At 36.1% G+C, this 21,053-nt stretch overlaps 1 protein-coding gene across 2 annotated transcripts in view; it reads left to right on the forward strand.

Annotated features, from left to right (window-relative positions):
- The window catches only part of LOC139141350 (kinesin heavy chain-like), a 140,743-nt gene extending 120,029 nt beyond the window's left edge, over positions 1–20,714 (forward strand). Inside the window, exons 24-27 of one of the 2 annotated variants that reach the window (XM_070710981.1) lie at positions 481–744; positions 11,505–11,602; positions 17,773–17,886; positions 18,387–20,714. In XM_070710981.1, the coding sequence (XP_070567082.1) occupies positions 481–744; positions 11,505–11,602; positions 17,773–17,886; positions 18,387–18,412 (502 nt within the window). In that variant the 3' untranslated portion in view covers positions 18,413–20,714. The remainder of the gene's footprint in view (positions 1–480; positions 745–11,504; positions 11,603–17,772; positions 17,887–18,386) is intronic. The other variant, XM_070710982.1, reaches the window with a different exon arrangement.
- Positions 20,715–21,053: the final 339 nt, after the last annotated feature.

Here is a 21,053-nt window from a genome sequence, read left to right on the forward strand (position 1 = left end):
TGCAAAGGATTAAGTCTTGCATAGAGAGAAACAAAGCATAGTAAGATCATTTGTGGACTGAAGGCATTTTCAAACCATTCCCTAGACCCTTGGCCTTCTAATGTTCCATGCATACACTGCCAGCAGAATGTACTCATTCATTGTGACACTGACATAACAGTACATTAACTTCCAATCAATCATGCTGATTGCTATGTAGTTTCTTCCCAAAATATCATTACCATTAAATCTTTCATATGAACCACAACCACACATATGGTTAAATGATTAATATACTAATTTCTAAAGAGATGATTTCTCAGTGAAATGATTTGCAGAGAAACAATAGTTTTTAACATTGGGTTGCCTAAATGGCAGGTCTGTCTAAAATTTCGTAGTATCTCCTAATTGTCTTTCCCTTATTTGTACCCATATTCACAATGACTAGAAATGAATGACATGAGATGACCAGCATGTGTCAACCCCAACCTCTTATTTCAGTAGTCAAGAAAAAGGGTGTTACATGCACCGCAGCCATCGTCATTCTTCCTCAGCCAATCAAGTTTCTGCCTCATCTTCACTGACATCTCCATCATCATCCGTTACTTCCTTGAACTTACCTGATCCACTTAACACTCGTAAAGTGGTCTCCGGACAAATTCCCATTCCAGTCAACCCAGGCTATGTTCAAGGTACAGTTGATGGGTGGCACACAGTCCCATCAAGCCATCACCACAAGTCTCCAAGTGGCAGCAGAGAGTCCATGTTAGTTGAAACAGTTTATTTTATTTTAAGTTTTGCATCTTTTTTTCTATCACATAACACTATTACCTTCAAGACGACAATAGCCTTATTGATTCTTGATTCTTACCCAAAGATGAACCTACAGAAGAATCTTTTAACTTACCTAAAGGGTCTTGTATGTGCGCTGTAAAGACCAGTGACCCCTCCTAGGTCCTCAGTTTTGGTTCTGTAGCCTTCCACAACAGTTCTGTGGTCCACTCCAATCCTTCTACTAAGTTACCGCTAGACGATCAAAAGATTGCAGCTTGCTGTATTTCTTGAGCTAAGTCCTTTTCCTTTTTGCTGTTAAAAGGTAGGTTTCTGATTTCTTGATGCATTTGTTGTGAGTAGTTTGTTGTGTGGTAAGCAAGGCTAGAGTTTTTGCCTTGTACCTTTGTCTTGGGAGCATGGCATTCAAATTTTCTGGGTTTTTTGTTGCACGGCCTTGAGGTTAGTTCTCCTACTCTACCTTTGTGAGGTCTATAGTCGGTCACATCTTCTCCAATGCCTTCAACATCGGGAGTGTCTTTGTGTCTTGATCTTCACAAACACATCCCTTCTGGGATGGAAAGCACATCTTCGCAATCAAATGATTTCAGGCTTGTGGACCAAGAGTCAAACCACAGATCATATCACTTGGTTGGAAATGATGGGTTGTTTCTGGTCTTGAAACATTTTCAGACTGACATTTCCAATAAAGTAGTGATGATTTGCTCCGACAATTCTACCATGGTAGCATACACCAACAAACGAAGCTTCACATGTACATGGTCTCCCACTTCGTGTTACCTAATTGGGCATGCCCTGAAGTGGTGCCAACTTCACAATGTTTGGCTTGTGGTGCCTTACTTTCTGGGTGTTTGCAACACTTTGGCGGACATTCACTCTAGTCCATCATGATCACATTGGACACACTGAGTGTGAACTTGGCAGGGAATTTCGCCTACATGACCCCCCCGCTACCACCACTACAGAAAGTGTTGGACAAGATAGTAGCTGATCAATGCGATGCCCTTCTCATAGCCCCATTCTTGCCTACAAGAAGTTACTCAAACTGTCGAGCCAGAGACCACTGGTCTTTGCCTCTTCAGGCGCTGAAGTTTTGTCCTCTGGTGCATCATGAGGTAACTCTGATTGCATGGAAACTATCAAGCAATCCTTTTGTCAGTGTGTATTTTCTGCAGAAGCAGTCTCGCGTATTGCCAGACGGCGTAGGTCTTCCACTTCGAAGTCATACAATGCAAAGTGGTCCTCCTGTGAATGGTGTCAGGCTAGGTCGATTGATCCTTGCAGACCTACGCCATGCCTCCCAAGTTAGCAGACTCCAATCTGATCTCAGTACAATATGTCAGTCTCTCCAGCCACTATTTCAAAATGGATTGTCAGTACTATCAGGTTTTGTCTACTCATCAGAGTCAGACAAGTCTCTAAACTTAGCCAGGGTGACAGCCCAAGAGGTCACATCAGTTTCAGCCTCATGGGCTTTATTCTCAGGTGTTTCTCTATCTGATATCCTTCAAGCTGTACAATGGAGGCCTCATGGTTTCTTTACCTCTGCCTACCTAAGGGATGTCTGGATGGTATGTTTTCTTAAGGGCCTCTTTGTGTTGCACACACCCAGGTCCAGCGTAAATAATGGCTGTGAATCTTTCTCAGGGAGTGACCATTCAGGCTCAGAAGTCATGTTGGCTATTTCCGTTACCTTAGTTACTTATGTCAAATATGGTGTTTTCAATTGGGTTTAAACAGTATCCAGTCAAATTCCTGCCTCCTTTGGACCATTGGACTCTTCAGGCTATTTTTGTCTTGAAGGTAATCGTGTTAATGTAATAAAAATGAAAAATCTACCAAATTATAATTTCTGTAAATAATGCTTACCTTCAGGACGACTATACTCCCACCCTCGTCCCCATGCTTGACATTGAGTTCATTTCATTTAGGGTAAGAATGTAATGGACTTAGTCATTGGGGCAAACTGAGAATGTTGTGTTCTATATGGGAAGTCTATGAAGGCAGTAACTGAGGTCCTAGGCGGGATCACTGACTTTTATAGTGCACACACACAAAGGACCCCTTAGGTGATAGAAAGATTCTTCTGCAGGTTTGTCTTTGGGTAAGAATCAATAAGGCTCCTGTTGTCTTGGAGGTAAGTATTATTTACAGAAATTAAAATCTGGAGGGATTTTTCATTTCACTTTAATTCTCAGTCAACGTACTTTGTTCAAAGCCATTTATGATCATTAAATCACTAATACCTAATATTAATCCAAATAGTTATTATATGCCAACATTTCTCTTGAGTTGCATGCACCTTATTAACCCATCATCCTTAATGTAGTTTAAATACACTACTATGTGTATGCCTACTTTGTAAAAATTTAGACTTTCTAACATTTGTTACTTTTTTCATCAAAAACAATTTGCAACTAGCCAGTTGTATTTGTCATTTTATTGAAAAGAGTTGTCCACTAGTTTTCATAAAAAATCTTGAGCATATTTGTATGATAACTATTTGTGCGTTTTTTGTCATGTATATGTGTGTGTCCAAAAAAAGCTGTTTTGCACAGGAAATAATTGTGCTCAGTGCATAAGGGGTAATGTACTTAAACACAAGAAGTTTAAGGATAACCTAGAAATGGAAGAATTTTCATTTCTGCTTGAAACTGCCTAATTTATGTATGTTTATGTGTATGCAATACATTGATGTGGATTTGCATGAACACAGACAGACTTACTGTCTGTGTGTATGAATACATGAAAGTGTTTTTGTAAGGAATTACTTTTAATGTAGATGCATAGACACTCATTGTATTAAGAGGACACCAGAAGAGAACAGCTACCACATTCCAATAGTCCTCATACAATATCCACATCAGCAAATCCAGGATATTACATCAATATATCCAACGGCTACCATTTGAACAGTTTTGCCCTGTGACCATTCTATGCAAAGACAAAAAAGATGGAAGACTTACAAGATCACAATCATAAGGGGGGATTCCCATTAAAAGGGAAAAGTTGCGATTTCAATGAGGAAGTCAGCAAATTGTACATATTGTACAACTTGTGTGAAACACCTTCAATGATATTTGCAATGGTGATATTTGCAATGGTCTATCAAGCCACATGAGTAATAAGTAAAAAATTATAACTTTCCTTGTGATGTTTTTAGCTGTCAGCAACACGGAGCTTATCTAATAGGTACATACCATTAGCTAACAAAAACTGTGACCTCACAGTCGATTTAGTTTTTGATAATATCACTTTTAAATGCTGTGAATGAGCATAGGGAGCTGCACAAAAATCAAGATATTTATATATCCTTGTGATGACATCTCTGATATTTCCTTGCACAGTACCGTGTACAGTGACATAAACCAAAAACAAAATGACTGACAGCAGTTTTTTGCTCACATTTGGTATACCAATATGAGGTTATCGTATAAGCTGAAGTCGTTGGCGTCTGTATGTGTGTATGTATGTATGTACGTACGTATGTACAGTATGTCCGTCAACATATCAAACACACGCGAACCACTGCACGTTTTAGCTTGGTATTTGATGTGTGGATGAATCCTGGGCTATAGATGGGATTTTGTTCAAATGAAGTCTGCATCACCCAAATTATGCAAATGAGCTTACAAAATGTGAAAATGATCAAAAATTAATAACTCAAGAAACACTGTTTTGATTGCTTTGAAAATTAGTGGGCAAGTACCTTAGGTGGACCTTATACAGTTATATGTATATATATCATGAAGATATTTTGAATTTTGTATTTTTGCTGAATTTTTTTGTGATTTTTCTCATTTTAAGTAAAAATTATTCTTCTTTGTTGAAATTATGACAAAATTGGGAAAATTACTATTTTGGGGCAATTTTTGTCAATTTTGGTCAAAAAATCTTAAAAGTATTTTCTTTTTAAAGCCCCTGGACAGACAGCTTTTATATTTGGTACACAGATATCCAGAGACGACAATAGTTAGATATGTGGAAATTGTCCGAAAATATACAAATTTGTATTTTTAAGACAATTTTGTCATTTTTGGTCAAGAAAACTTGTTCTCAAAATTACTTGTCTGATAGCTTTGTAATTTGGTATAAAAGTCCAGAGGGATGTTATTAGACAAATTTTCTGCTCAAAGTGTTGGGAAGCCCCAAATTTGTATATTTTAGGTAATTTTCTCAGTTTGTGACCTTAAATGACAGTTTTGAAGGCTATGAACAAAATGTTATCATATTTGGTATCAATTTGTAGGAAAATTTGATCCGGGAAACAAAGCTGAGGTGTATTTTTTCATTGCGGACCAATTTTTGCAACTTTTCCATGTAAAACACACAAGAACTGTTGAGAAATTTGCATCCAGGATAATTCCAGATGTCGTAATCACCCCCACAGTGGAAGGGATTTCACTATCTGCAACTAACTTAAATGCTGTTTACATTTAAATGATAGCACTTATAGCATTAATTAAAAAATCCCCAAGGTTGTAAATACATTTCCTGCCATCTTGCCTTATCTAATACCAAGGGGTGGAACATTTGATATTCAGGAGAGGGTAGGGTCTAGATGATTGATGAGGTAGCATTACTTTTTTACCAGATTCCTTGTACATTTTTCCCCCACTCCCACCTTTTCTTTTTATCAAGCCCTCACTGGCTAATTAGTCCCCACGGACACCGTCTGGGGGGACTTATAGGTTTGGTCATGTCCGTGCGAGTGTGCGTGTGTCGACCGTGCGTGCGTGCGTGCGTGCGTCCGTCCGTCCGTTCACGCAGATATCTCAGAGATGCCTGAAGCGATTTCATTCAAACTTGGTACAAGGATTACTTCATATGTCATACAGATGCACGTCGATTTGTTTTGTGATACGATCCAATATGGCTGCCAGGCGGCCATTTTTATTACGGTTTTTTCATGTACAGAGCCATAATTCAGGCATGTTTCAACTGATTTTATTCAAAGTTGGTACAAGGACATTGACCAATGTCATAAATATGCACGACAATTCTTTTTGTGATACGATCCAATATGGCAGCCGTGCAGCCATTTTGTTACAATTTTTAGCTCTGCTGTCAGCGACGCGGAGCTTATCAAATAGGTTGATTTTCCTCCGTCGTCGTCGTCCGTCGTCGTCCGTCAACAATTGCCTTCTCCTCTGAAACCGCAAGTCCAATTGCTTTAAAATTTTATATGCAGTTCACTTGGGGTGACTTCACTTAAGTTTGTTCAAATCGTGGTGATATTTGCATATTTGTATTTTTGGGGCATTTTTTGGTGTTTTTGGTAAAAAAATCTTCTTCTCTGAAATCGCTTGTCCGATTGCTTTGAAATTTGATATGCAGTTTACTGAGGGTGTCTTCAGTCAGATTTGTTCAAATCGTGGTGAAATTTGCATATTTTTATTTTAAAGGCAATTTTTGTCATTTTTGGTAAAAAAATCTTTAAAAATCTTCTCCTTCAAAACTACAAGTCAGATAGCTTTGATATTTGGTACATATGTCTCTAGGGATGATCTATTTCAGATTTGTTCAAATTGTGCAGAAATATGCAAATGTGCTTTTTTAAGGCAATTTTTGCCATTTTTGGTCAAAAAATGTTTTTTTCAAAAAGTACTGGTCATTTGGTATACAGGTTCCTATAGATGAACTTAGTAATATGTATTGAATTTCTGATGAAATCTGTAATTTTGTATTTTTGGGGCAATTTTTGCCATTTTTGGTCAAAAAATGTGTATTTCCAAAACTGCTCATCTGATAGCTTTGAAATTTGGTATAAAGGTTCCTACAGATGAACTTAATGATATTTATTGAAATTATGATGAAATCTGCAATTTCGTAATTTTGGGTTAATTTTTTCCATTTTTGGTCAAAAAATGTGTATTTCCAAAACTGCTCATCTGATAGCTTTGAAATTTAGTATACAGGTTCCTACAGATGAACTTAATGATATTTACTGAAATTATGATGAAATCTGCAATTTTGTAATTTTGGGTTAATTTTGTCCATTTTTGGTCAAAAAATGTGTATTTCCAAAACTACTCATCTGATAGCTTTGCAATTTGGTATACAGGTTCCTACAGATCACGTTAATGATATTTATTGAAATTATGATGAAAGCTGCAATTTTGTAATTTTGGGGCAATTTTTGCCATTTTTGGTCAAAAAGTGTGTTTCTCAAAAAGAACTGTTCTGATAGCTTTGAAATTTGGTATACAGGTTTCTGCAGTTTTGGTCAGAAAGTTTCAGTCTTAAAAAACTACTCATCGGATAGCTTTGGTTGACATGTTCTTAGGGATGATCCGATGTGATATATTCAAAGTATGATGAAATTGTGTATTTTTGCAGCTTATTTTAGCCACTTTTTTCTGGCCATTGCATTGAGCTATCAAAGATTTCCACCTTCATCAACATATGTCAAAAATAGTTACTCTCTACATAAACGCAGCGGAGCTATATCGGCCGCTAGGTCGCTTGTTTCATGTACAGAGCCATAACTCAGGCATATCTCAACCGATTTTATTCAAAATTGGTACAAGGACATTGACTTATGTCATACATATGCACGTCAATTTGTTTTGTGATACAATCCAATATGGCTGCCAGGCGGCCATTTTATTACGATTTTTTCATGTACAGAGCCATTACTCAGGCATGTTTCTACAGATTTTATTCAAAGTTGATACAAGGACATTGACCAATGTCATAGCTATGCACATCAATTTGTTTTGTGATACGATCCAATATGGCCGCCGTGCGGCCATTCTGTTACGATTTTTTCATGTACAGAGCCATAACTCAGGCATATCTCAACCAATTTTATTCAAACTTGGTACAAGGACATCGACCTATGTCATACACATGCACATTGACTTGTTTTGTGATACAATCCAATATGGCCGCCGTGTGGCCATTTTATTACGTTTTTTCATGTCCAGAACCATAACTCAGACATGTATCAAGCAAATTTATTCAAAGTTGGTACAAGGAGATTGACCAAATTGGTAATATATCATACATATGCATGTAAATTTGTTTTGTGATACGATCCAATATGGCTGCTGTGCGGCCATTTTGTTATGATTTTTTCATGTACAAAGCCATAACTCAGGCATATTTCAACTGATTTTAATCAAAGTTGGTACAAGGACATTGACCTATGTCATACATATGCACATTGATTTGTTTTGTGATTCGATCCAATATGGCAACCATGTGACCATTTTATTACGATTTTTTCATGTCCTGAACTACAACTCAGACATGTATCAAGCTAATTTATTCAAAAGTATTTTTATCACAGACCTAATGAAGAGGACTCTATCCTCTCTGAGGACCTGTAATCAAAGCACCCATTAACAAGTGGGGACTGTGTCATCAACGATGACTTGTTTTTGTTGTTGACATTTGCTTATGTAGTTAGGATCTGCTTCTCCCATTGCTATAGAAGTTGATATGCATGTTCCTAAAGATGACCTCCAGTACCTAAGTTGGAGACCTTATTTGCTTTTGTCATTCTTGTTTTTCTGGTTGAAATATTTCTTGAATGGACCAATTCAAACCGAATGTGAGCACATAGTGTCCTTGATGGTATTTTTATTTCCATCTCTTAAGACACATAAGAGAACAGGCTAAAACAGTAATAGTTATAGTCTCCCCCATTTATTGCTCTGATGAAGGAGAAAGTCCAGAGGTTGGACGAAAGAGGACTGAAAGCTGTGTACATCAGTGACAGAGAGTTTATATGACTAGCGTAGTTGATGGCCAGTTCAATTACGTTTTCGGTCATCCTAAAGCATTCCTCATGGAACATCAGTTACTGCCAATGTCTGATACTTATCAGAGTAAAGTCGAGGCAATATTTGTTGACGCAAGCCATTGCATTAAGAAATTTCATGCATGTTCGGCAATACAACAGAGTTCATGTTGACTTACATACTAATCCACCTTGCATCTTGCAGCAATACTTTCAATATGCAAAATAAGATGTCATCTCATGAATAATACACAAGTAGATATAAACATGTCATTATTAATTTATAGCAATTCAGATCCTGCAAGAAATATAAGTCTGTCATTTCAGGTGAAACACCCTGCACAGTACTGAAGATTTCCCATAATTCATCATGATTTGTACACGCAGAAACTCCTCCGTGAAATCTACTGTGTTTCCCATGTGTAGACAAATTCACAGACTAGTATTTTGAATTCTGAAATCGTACTTTTGAGGACACCATTCGTCTCAATTCTCATTTTAAATGATTTAGAAAAGTATGCTTGATTGAGAGAGGAGGTAGAATTTTTGTAAAATTTTCCACTGATTGTGGTTTGAGCCATACAGAATAATGTAATGAAAAGTAGGGAGACTAATTGCACCTGTTTTATGAAACAAAAGGATATTGAGTTTTTCCAAACAGAAAGACAAAAGAAATTTGCATGCTAAGTTTCCTCAGAGAATGACCCCTTCAGTTTGTCATAACTTTCTGCCTAAAAGTATGGCATTTGTAGTACCTGTAGAATGTGACTTTTACGGTTATTTAATGGTTTCTTTGAAATTTATACTGAAATATCTAAACGTACTTCGATAGATATAATTAATCAAATATCTATAGGTTTTATATTATTGCTTTCAGGCAGTACTGAAAAAGTTATAAAAATTTTAATGTTGTGTGTACAAATCGAACTGAGTTGTGGGTAATTTATTGTACTGTGCCCTGTATTGCGTTCACCCCACTCATCATGATCAACCAACTTACACGTTTCACATGAAAACAGAACATAAATCATTACGTTCACCCCACTCCCGCGTTCACAAATCACACACTTGAACTAAGTCTACCAGTCCCTAATCATTGTATGTGAAACCCGTGTCCTGAAATTGAGTTTTTCTGACCAGATACAATCATTTAATCGTTACAGTAACACCATCAGTAGCTTGCAATGGCTGGAGGAAAGTTGCATAGCAAATCACAGCCTTCAGGGCCACTCTTGGAATGAGTTCATCTGTAAAGCAGGAAGTAAGAAGTAGATACCTTTGACACAAATTTGTTTACTGCTTATCAAATTGTTAACTATTTTCCCACAATGCTCTTTGGTAAATGCGAGAAATCCTTTAGCAAATTATAGATTTATCCTACTTACTCCCATAAAGCAAGCAAACTAGTGTCAGTCTTATAACTTTAAACATTGCTGGGAACAATTACCAAAGCCTCGGCTACTATAGATAGCCTTTGCCTCACACTAACTTGCAATTTCACCTTGACTTTTCATCAATGAATAAAAATGGGAATATGCAAATATTAGAAAGTACCTGCATGTTGAAAATATACTAAAAGTGTGAAATGGCAGCAAATGACTGGACATAGTAACAGCAACAGTTCTTTATTCACAACAGTCAAAGTGAAATGTGTGGAGGGAACATATTATTTGGAATATTGCGAGAAAATAGTGAGAAACAGACACCTTCTCATGTGTGAAACTTTATATTTTCTTGCACTCAATCTGTGCGAATATGGTTTCCTTGCAAACATTTGGTGAGTGTTTTTACATTTTTAGTGAACAATTTGTGTGATAAACTGTGTGGACAAATGTAAGTTGGCTCTCACACAAATTCATGCAGGCTGCTAAAAGTAAATACATATTTTCTACATGGGTTACAATTCTCAATCTCAGCCAATCTTATCAAACTGATTGTGAAAAAAATGAATCTCTGCAGATACATTGCAGGGAGACAACATTCTGGTTGATATACTATGAAGCAAATATATTCTCATCAATTGACTGCAAGAAAAAACATTATAGTCTGCTGTTACCTGGATGCAAGGCCTTGACCTTTTTTTCAGTTTTTCGATGACCAAAATCCCCAGTCAAATCAATAGGAAACCAAAGTTGTGACCATAGATGGCTTCAAGGATATATAAAACCATCTTTTTGCTCTTTACAGCAAGGTTGAATGTTTGTAAGGGCGTCCACATGAATTGAACCAGCCACCATGTTTGAATCCCAGCATATAACGAATATTACTACGCATACTTCTTTACGTCAGCCGTCAATGTAGAGCTACAACGTGCGTGGCCAGTGACCCGGTACCCGCATACTTACTTCAGAAACTTGCTTTTGATAAGCTTTGGCTTCTGATTACCTACAGCATTATTTGACAAAATATTTGAAACTTGTACTGTTTAATGTTTTCCAATCTCAGTCTCAACAGATGTTTTGTCATTTCATATAATCCTCGGGAGAAATGAACGCAAAGCTCACTTGCATCAGTATCAGTAACCCACAGACAACGTTAGTTCTGTTCTCTTTGCTGAGAAATGTTACGGATTACAGAGCATGGTCCACACTTTAGTTTGCAGGCAAAGAGTTGAGAACATATGTTTGCATCCAGATTCGACGACTTCTAAAAAGCCCTATCAATGCGAGTACATCTACCAGAACTAGTGGAGAGGTGATTCTTGGATAACGATTGTTGACCAAATGTCAAGCAGATTCCCTCCACTGTGTGTCAAGAAAAAGGAGAGCAGACCATTTATACTATAGAAAATACAGTTCTTTATTGGAAATATCACGGACATCATTAAAGGATTATGTGAAATTTGTACTTCCCCCTGTGAAATAAGCCCAAGTTAAAGACCTCATCAATGTGTGCCATTGCTTTCATGTGAAAAGTGGAAAGCAAATCACAGTAATTATCTACAACCATGCATAATAATCAGAAAATGTTTTTGATCAACTTACAGAAGGAGTGCCGGAACGCTGAATGATTTGAACAGTGGTGAAAATGATCAAAACGAGAGACGCAAGAAATTACCAAATGTACCTTCATTTCCAAATACAGGTATGTATTTCCATGGGCATTACCTAGTACCTGTTCATAAGCATGCAAGACTTTAGATATGTTGAAGTAGACTCTGGATGTGTGCATGCCTTATATGTTCTGTTGAATAGATATCTTTGGAATTTGATATCATATCAGTGTTTCAGCCAGCCTGCAGCATTGCCACATTTGACGCAAATTTTTTTGTTTTGTCCCCGATAAAATGGGTCACCATTACCCATTTTATCAATCTGAGTAGGCCATATTTTAGTGGCTATTGAATTTTTAGACAGTGCCTCCTCAACAGAAAACTACAGCTAACAATAAAATGTTGTAAGATAGTGAAACAGTTTAAACTCCTTACTACAAAGTTGCAATGTATTGAAACAGTTTACCCTCCTTCCTACAAAGTTGCAATGTATTGAAACAGTTTACCCTCCTTCCTACAAAGTTGCAATGTATTGAAACAGTTTACCCTCCTTCCTACAAAGTTGCAATGTATTGAAACAGTTTACCCTCCTTCCTACAAAGTTTTGATGTATTGAAACAGTTTACCCTCCTTCCTACAAAGTTGCAATGTATTGAAACAGTTTACCCTCCTTCCTACAAAGTTTCGATGTATTGAAACAGTTTACCCTCCTTCCTACAAAGTTTCGATGTATTGAAACTGTTTACCCTCCTTCCTACAAAGTTGCAATGTATTGAAACAGTTTACCCTCCTTCCTACAAAGTTTTGATGTATTGAAACAGTTTACCCTCCTTCCTACAAAGTTGCAATGTATTGAAACAGTTTACTCTCCTTCCTACAAAGTTGCAATGTATTGAAACAGTTTACCCTCCTTCCTACAAAGTTTCGATGTATTGAAACAGTTTACTCTCCTTTCTACAAAGTTACAATTCCCTGGTACATAAAACAAACAATGTTGCCGTTCAATACTACAATACACCATGGACGTCCATGAATACAGTGCACTGAGGCTTGGTTTTGCCTATATGTGAGTCCTGCGCATAATGGTTGTCCTTGAGTCCAATTTACCTACATTGCTTGAATCAAAATTTGGCCTGCAGCTACTCAGTTTGATAGTAAAAGCCATAATTTATAAGGAAACTTTCACAAACAGAGTCATTACACAAGTGAAAAAAAAAAAACTGAGGTTTTCTGAAAAGTCAAATCTGGGTCATCTCACGTGATGTCATGAATAAAGACCCTTAAGTACACAATTATTGTTCAAAAGAAACCACCTAGGGAGGGCCAATAGGTACAATCTTATGTTACAAGGAAATTTCTTGGTGTCTTCCAATTTAAATGGCATTTAGCTTGACTGTCAGTTTTAAATTATACTTTATTAAGAGTCATGGCAAAGAGAAGTTGTCAACAGTAGTTGCAGTAAGCATATTCATTTTAATTTTTTTGCAGATTCCACCAGTTTAATGATATAAACGTGAACATCACTGGACATTTCTTGGTGATATCAAAATATCAATGAAAATATTTCTGGGCTAAAATGTTATCATAGTCTTTAAAACAATGATTACTCTAAAACATTGGGACATTAAATGGACAATATCATTGTGTATTGTTTTACAGGATTTGGGTTTGGCCAAACCCTTTTTGTCTCACTCAAGAAAAATACTTATGCTTAAGATGCTTGATCACAACTATGACACAACACCAGGGCCTTAAACACCACAATAATTGTATCTACATAGCCACTATGCTACTAAATGCTTTCTTCTGCATAGAAAACTTTTATCTGTGTGGCTCACAAAATTTTTGTCATGACTTAAAAACTGCATAAATTTGCCACATTAGGAGCTTTTGTAGCTTAAACGTATAAGTTGTCATACTGTGAACACTGACTGAATGCTACAGAAATATTCTGTATCTGTGGTAATATACACTTCACATTTTTCAGCTCCCATAGCCATATGTATATATGGCAATGGAAGCTATTCTTATAGGCTAGGGAAATGTCTGTATGTCTGTATGTCTGTCCGTCAACATCAAAAACTCCAAAACCGCTGTACATTTCATCTTGATATTTGGTGTGTACATGGATGATGGGCTGTAGATGAGATTTTGTTCAAATGAAGTTGTCATTGCCAAAAATATGCAAATTAAGTGAAAAAGTGTAAAAACAGTCAAAATTGAAAAAACTCAATAATCACTGAGCAGATTACATGAAAAATTAGCATGTAAGTACTTTGGGCTGACATGAAATGATTGTGCACATCTTGGGTCAGTATCTTGGACTTGCTATTTTTCATGAATTTTTTTGTAATTTTCTCCCAGTTTTGGTCAAAAAATCTTCTTCTCTGAAACCACAAGTCCGATTGATTTGAAACTTGGTATGGAAGTGCATAGGAGTGACCTTTCCCAAATTTGGGCAAATCGTGGTGAAATTTGCATATTTTTAGTTTACACGTCCATAGACTCCCATGTATAAGGCAGATCTCCATAGACTCCCATGTATACGGCCACGAAAAATAAAAATTTAGTTTCTCATCGTATTCATATTGCAAAAAGGATGCAGTGACACAATTTTTAGTCCCCACGGATGAAGTCCAGTGGGCTTATAGATCGGGTCATGTCCGTCTGTTCGTCCATCCCTGAGCACGCAGATATCTCGGATATTTTGACAAAATGTCATGTGACCTTGATGACCTTTGATCTCAAATATACATATTTGTCCATAACTCAGTAACCACAAGTGCTACCACCTTCATATATGGTATGATTGGACACCTTATGACGCCACATATTGTACCTCATTAATTATGCACATATCTAATTTTGAGCGAGCCAATAGAGCTACAGGTCTGATTTTTGGTATATAGGGATACCTTAGCAATAAAAGTTTTTTGACAAAATGTCACGTGACCTCGGTGACCTTTGACCTCAAATATACATATTTGTCCATAACTCAGTAACCACAAGTGCTACATCCGTCATGTATGGTATGATGGGACACCTTATGATGCCACATATTGTACTTCATTTATTATGCGCATATCTAATTTTGAGAGAGCCAATAGAGCTAGAGGTCTGATTTTTGGTAGATAGGGATAACTTAGCAATACAATTTTTTTGACAAAATGTCATGTGACCTTTGACCTCAAATATACATATTTGTCTATAACTCAGTAACCGCAAGTGCTCCACCCTTCATGTATGGTATGATGGGACACCTTATGATGCAACATATTGTACCTCATTAATTATGTGCATATCTAATTTTGAGTGAGCCAATAGAGCTAGAGGTCTGATTTTTGGTATATAGGGATAACTTAGCAATACAATTTTTTTGACCAAATGTCACGTGACCTCGGTGACCTTTGACCTCAAATATACATATTTGTCTATAACTCAGTAACCACAAGTGCTACAGCCTTCATGTATGGTATGATGAGACACCTTATGACGCCACATATTGTACCTCATTAATTATGTGCATATCTAATTTTGTGCGAGCCAATAGAGCTAGAGGTCTGATTTTTGGTATATAGGGATAACTTAGCAATACAATTTTTTTGACCAAATGTCACGTGACCTCGGTGACCTTTGACCTCAAATATACATATTTGTCTATAACTCAGTAACCACAAGTGCTACAGCCTTCATGTATGGTATGATGAGACACCTTATGACGCCACATATTGTACCTCATTAATTATGTGCATATCTAATTTTGTGCGAGCCAATAGAGCTAGAGGTCTGATTTTTGGTATATAGGGATAACTTAGCAATACAATATTTTTGACAAAATGTCACGTGACCTCGGTGACCTTTGACCCCAAATATACATATTTTTCCATAACTCAGTAACCACAAGTGCTACACCCTTCATATTTGGTATGATTGGACACCTTATGACACCACATACTGTACCTCAATAATTATGCACATATCTCATTCTGAGCAAGCCAATAGAGCTGGATGTCTGATTTTTGGTATATAGGGATAACTATAGGAGAGAAATTTTTTGACCAAATGTCATGTGACCTCGATGACCTTTTACCTAAAATATATGTTTATGTCAATAAATAAGTAACCACAAGTGTTATGTCCTTTGTATTTAGTAGGATGGGAGACCTTATGACAACACACGCTTTACCTCATTAATTATGTACACATCTAATTCTGGGCAAGCGAATAGAGCTAGAGATCTGATTTTTTGGCATATAGGGATTAATTAGCAATATAATTTTTTTTTTCAAAATGTCATGTGACCTCGATGACCTTTGACCCTGATTATACATATATATGCATATCTCAGTAACCACAAGTTCTATACCCTCCAATTTTGATAGGATATTTGACCTTAAGATGTCACATCTTGTACCTCATTTATAATGCGCATATGTATTTCTTGGCTGGCCAATACTGCTAGAGGTCTGATCTTTTTCCCCGATTTAGAACCATAACTTAGACATGCCTCATGTGTTTCAAATTGGGAACAACGACATAGACCTATGTGCCCATAGATCTGAACATATACACTCCAGTGATACTTCTTAATGACCACATTTTCCTGCCCCATCAAGACTAATACTCCTATTACAAGTGGGGACTATGTCATTGTAAATGACTTGTTGAGTTAATGGTTGTATCACAGTATTCGATATATCTAATTCTGTATTTTTTCCATTTTATATTCTGAATAAATACATTTAACATATTTCACTGTCTCCAGTACATTACATTTAAGTATTTTCACTTCATGCACTTTATCCCTTTCACACATGTTCAAATATCTGACCAGAGAACAAACACTAAATAGTCCAGGATGGGAGCTACAGTGTCATTGACGCTATTTTTAGAATTGCAACCTAATTTTATTTCTGGTGGTAAAAGTTTACCACCAGAAATGAAAAAATATTTCTATCACTTTAATGTCATTAAACACAGATAATTAATGCAATAAAAACTGAACAAATATTTCTGTAATGTAAAATACAAAACATCTTGATTTGAAATATTAAGAACTCCTGAAAACCGAGAAAGTTGTTGCCACACTTGAAATCATAAACTGCCTAAAATTTGTTCAAAGTGGCTACAAGATTTTTGATTAGGCTAATGAGTTGGCTAATCATCTTGGTGACTTAGGGGGAGCCCTACAGTTTATGTGTATACCACGTGGTAGCAGTAAACTTAATGATACTGCAAGTTTCATGTTGGCACAATTTTGCACAACACCATTGGCCTACTATATATACTTACCGTTAATGCACTCACCTAAATTGCCTATTGAACATCATATATAGTACCAGGTCATGATGACACATAATGACACCGTACTGTGTTGTTTTATTGAAATATTTTACACGTCCCCCAAAACTTTAATTTGTCCCCATTCAGGCCTACTATGGGTCACTGTGTCCCCATGCCAGCAAAAGCTGGCTGAAACACTGAATATTCCTAGGGGTGACCTTAGTTGTCAGATTGCTTTGAACATTTTATTCGTGATATTGTGGCTGACGTCAGATTTGTTCAAATTGTGGTGAAATTTTTATATTTTTACATTTTGGGCAATTTTTCCCAATTTTGGTCGGAAAATTGTCTTCTCTTAAACTGGTCTTCCAGTTGCTTTGGAACTTTGTATTAATGTTTCTTGGGGTAAAATTAGTTGAGTTTGTTCAAATAGGGCCGTTCACAGTTTACGTCACTGTTCTCTCATTAATATGCAAAAATAAATATTTGTCCGCATTTGTAGATTGCGCTTTTGAAATTTACGCATGGAAGAAAGACAAAAGTACATCTCAGTGGGTGACTGCTAGTGTAACTATGAATACTAAAAAACATATTCACAACTCAGAGTACAACCTGCAAAAACAGCCACACATGCAACATTGATAAAATTTGTCCGCATCTCAAGCTGCGTGTCCGATGTCGCGCACGTACAGCTATATTTAGTAACAAACCTGTAACCGTGAACAGCGCTATTATATTGCATCAAACTGTTCAAATGCACTTGGCATTTATGAATATTACACTTACTCTGGCCTGCCACATCTAACCAAATGTGAACAAAGTGTCATTGACACTATTTTCATTTAATGTTGCCTAGAATGTTATCAACATTATCTCATGTACTCGCAATTCTGTTGGACGATTAGCTTCATTTATCTACTCATATATTGTTTATCTGTCCATGAAGTTTAATCGATGTAATCTAAACATTTTGTGGCAGGCAAACTAACTGAAGCTGACATCTCAGCAATGAAGGCTCGCAGTAAGAAGAGTTCAAGTGGAGGAAGCAGAAAACTACCAGTTACTGGTGATGGTGTACCACTTATGGCTAAAGGTAGAGTATTTTATGCTACTATGCTAAATCACTATTTGTGGTGCAATTTTCTGTCACAGGAAAATTAAATAGTCATATTAATCACAATTCGCTGTTTGTAGCTGAAAAGTTTATCAAATTTTCGTGGTATTTTTGCAACTTTTCTCAGTGTTGCATTTCTGATGAATGCTAGCATATTTCCTTATTTTGGATGTAGTACAATATGTATTGCACTGCTGTTGTCAGATGGTTTACAAATTTATGAAAATATCATAAATTTTTAATTACAATTGTTGATTTTTACTCGCACACATTTTTTGTCCCTGCAAGTTGGCATGAAATTAAATACCACAGTTATGGGATACAACACTTCCTTCTTTCTGATGACAAAAAAAGAAATAATCTAGCCACTGACACAGACTTCAGCTCTAATGTTCCTCTGCCATTTGACAAGATTAATGATAGTTTATTAAATATTGTACATAATTCTTCAATCATTTATTTATCCTTTCTCTTGATAGGCCCTGAACAAGAAGCCAGAAGTTAAATTAGTCAAAGTGAGAACTCTGCTCGGGAAGGGAGTGCACAATATATTCATAAATTCATTACATCAATGTTTTGGCTTGATATCAACATTTAAATTGAAATGGACAATTGAAGAAGAAAGAATTTACAAATTGTGAACGAATTTTTAATGAAAAGTTTGGGGTCTTGGGTCAGCTAAACTTATTGGTAAATGATAATGGTTCTTTCATCATGAAGAGAAATGATAAATTGATTTAAAGGTTTACTTTATATTGGAAGATGGATGATGATATCTGTGAGATTCAGCATCATCTTCCCAACTTGACTAAATATAAATTTAGGACATCCAGTGTTAGAAAATGCATCCCCTCTCAATTTGACTGATACTTGTAGTTTGAGCGTACAGAAATGGTAAGTGTGCACGGTGTTCCACAAATGTATTTCAGGCTTTCTTTATTGGCAACCACCAGTCCTGTATCTTTGTCTCTTTGATCACTATGACCATATTTTCATGTAAATCTTAATGCGTTGCTTGAAACATCTACAACTTCTAGTTTTTAGTACTAGTTTGTTTATTTGGGGTTTTTAAAGATGAGGAGAGAGGATGGTTTCACTGATGTACCTACAAATCATCTGCATGACAAACATTTTTTCTGTTACAAAATACACATTTACAGTTGATTTGTAGTTCATATTAAGTAATTGTATATTTTCAACCCGAGATTTTGCTTCTTTCATAAGTGACTCCAGATGGTGCTCTTTTTCTTTCATTTTTTCCTTTTGATTTTTTTACTTTTTACACACTGCACCACTGAATGTTCTTGATGAGGGATGTTCTTTTGTTGTTTGCAGAGAAGAGTTGATTTTGCAGATTATCATGACGATAATGATTCATAATCCTTTTTGTAAGTTAAATCAGCAGACAAGTTGTTCAATTGACCTTTGTTTAAAACTTGCAGGAGATGTTTTGTGATGAAATAGGAATATGCATTTTTTCAAAAATACTGCTTTACTAATGTATGTTTCTACTTCTGTATTTCACTGGTATCATGTACATTACAGAGTTTGTGTAAAACTTCTTGTCATGGGAAGTAGTGTTCAATTTAATATTTCATTTCATAGAAGTTACAATGTATTGATTTACCATTGGTATGTATGAGAGTAATTCTTCCAAACCTTTTGCAATTCTCTTCCCAGCTAATTCAAGCAAATATGCTGTTAGAGGCCATCTGTGAAAACTTAGATCAATCAGCATAATCAGCATAATTCAGGACATGAAGTATGTAACTTAAATGTTTGTTGTGTGATATAAACAGTAATTTTCCCTTCCTCCTCATTCTCCTTCTTTTATAGAGTTATCCTTAAAAAGAACCATCTTGAGAGAAAATGTCCACTTTTCATGAAAAACATAATCTTAAGAATTTTCCACAAATCATGTTTCATTCAGTGTTACAGGTGTATATGTGCCTCTTGCACAGATTGTAGATGTGACAAGCTACTTCATTTTTGTCCATTGGACTTCATAAGTGACATCATGGCACTATTGCTATTAATTTATTTTGAAAACTTCACATGAAATCAGACAGTAGCAGCCAGTGTCAATTTTCCAACTCATATTTTCCTCAACAAAACTGTCTTGAAATTAATATTATCTGATGAATATCCAGTTGACCATGGTTGAAACGAGTCACTATTCTGTAAATTAAACCACTGTCAGTGATTATTTCAAACATGATGCTCTATACACAGTGTAGTTACTGCGTTTCAACCAGATTTTCTTATTATTGCTATTGTATGATTTCAACCATTCTTTTGAAGGCAGATTTATCTTTACTGCTAATATAACTGTCACAATCTAGTTGAAAATAATAACATGTTTATTTGATGTAAGAGTGTGGACACTTTACTGCCATTTATTCGTCCATTTGTCAGTTTGTTTAATTCCACCTTTGTGTCACTCAATAGAAGTCATATTTTCTAATTGTGCATCTCATCCACATGTTAAAACAGAGGACGTGTGTAGTGGGATTTCCACAATGCATTAAGTAATTGCACCAACTGTGAAAGTCTTTGTTAAATTGTCCTGTCAAGTTTATTATATTATGGGCTACACAGGCTGTGTGTAGTGAACAAGAAAAAACACATTTGTCGAGAAATTGAACTGTGATATAGATGTTAATACTATTGAAGTCTCTGTTGAGTCTATTGCAAGTAAGATGCCTCATGTTTTGTGGCTAATTGTAGATTTATGAGAAGTATTGTCACAACATGTTTCTCTGTATGTTGCTCAATACAAAGTGCTTCAAATAAAAATTATGAATATACATTTGCTTGTGCGTGGAGATTTTGTTACTCCATGGACACCTTTAAGAATGATCTCAGAAAATGTGAAATAGGTCATTTGTATTTAGGGTTTCGAGACAACGGGTCCGAAACCCTCTAGTAATTGTTGTTTTTTAGCTCATATTTGGTTTTATATATAAATACCAAAAAGAGCTTATATGATGAGTCTGAGTGGCATCTGTATGTCTGTATATTTGTGGGTATGTATGTGCGGATGTATGTCCGTCACACACAAAGGCTCCCATACCGCCAAAGCTACCGTCTCAGTATTTGATGTACAGGTAGATGTAGGGGTTGAGATGTGAATTTGTTCAAATGAA

This window comes from Ptychodera flava, chromosome 9, assembly GCF_041260155.1.
Source record: "Ptychodera flava strain L36383 chromosome 9, AS_Pfla_20210202, whole genome shotgun sequence".
Classification (NCBI taxonomy): domain Eukaryota; kingdom Metazoa; phylum Hemichordata; class Enteropneusta; family Ptychoderidae; genus Ptychodera; species Ptychodera flava.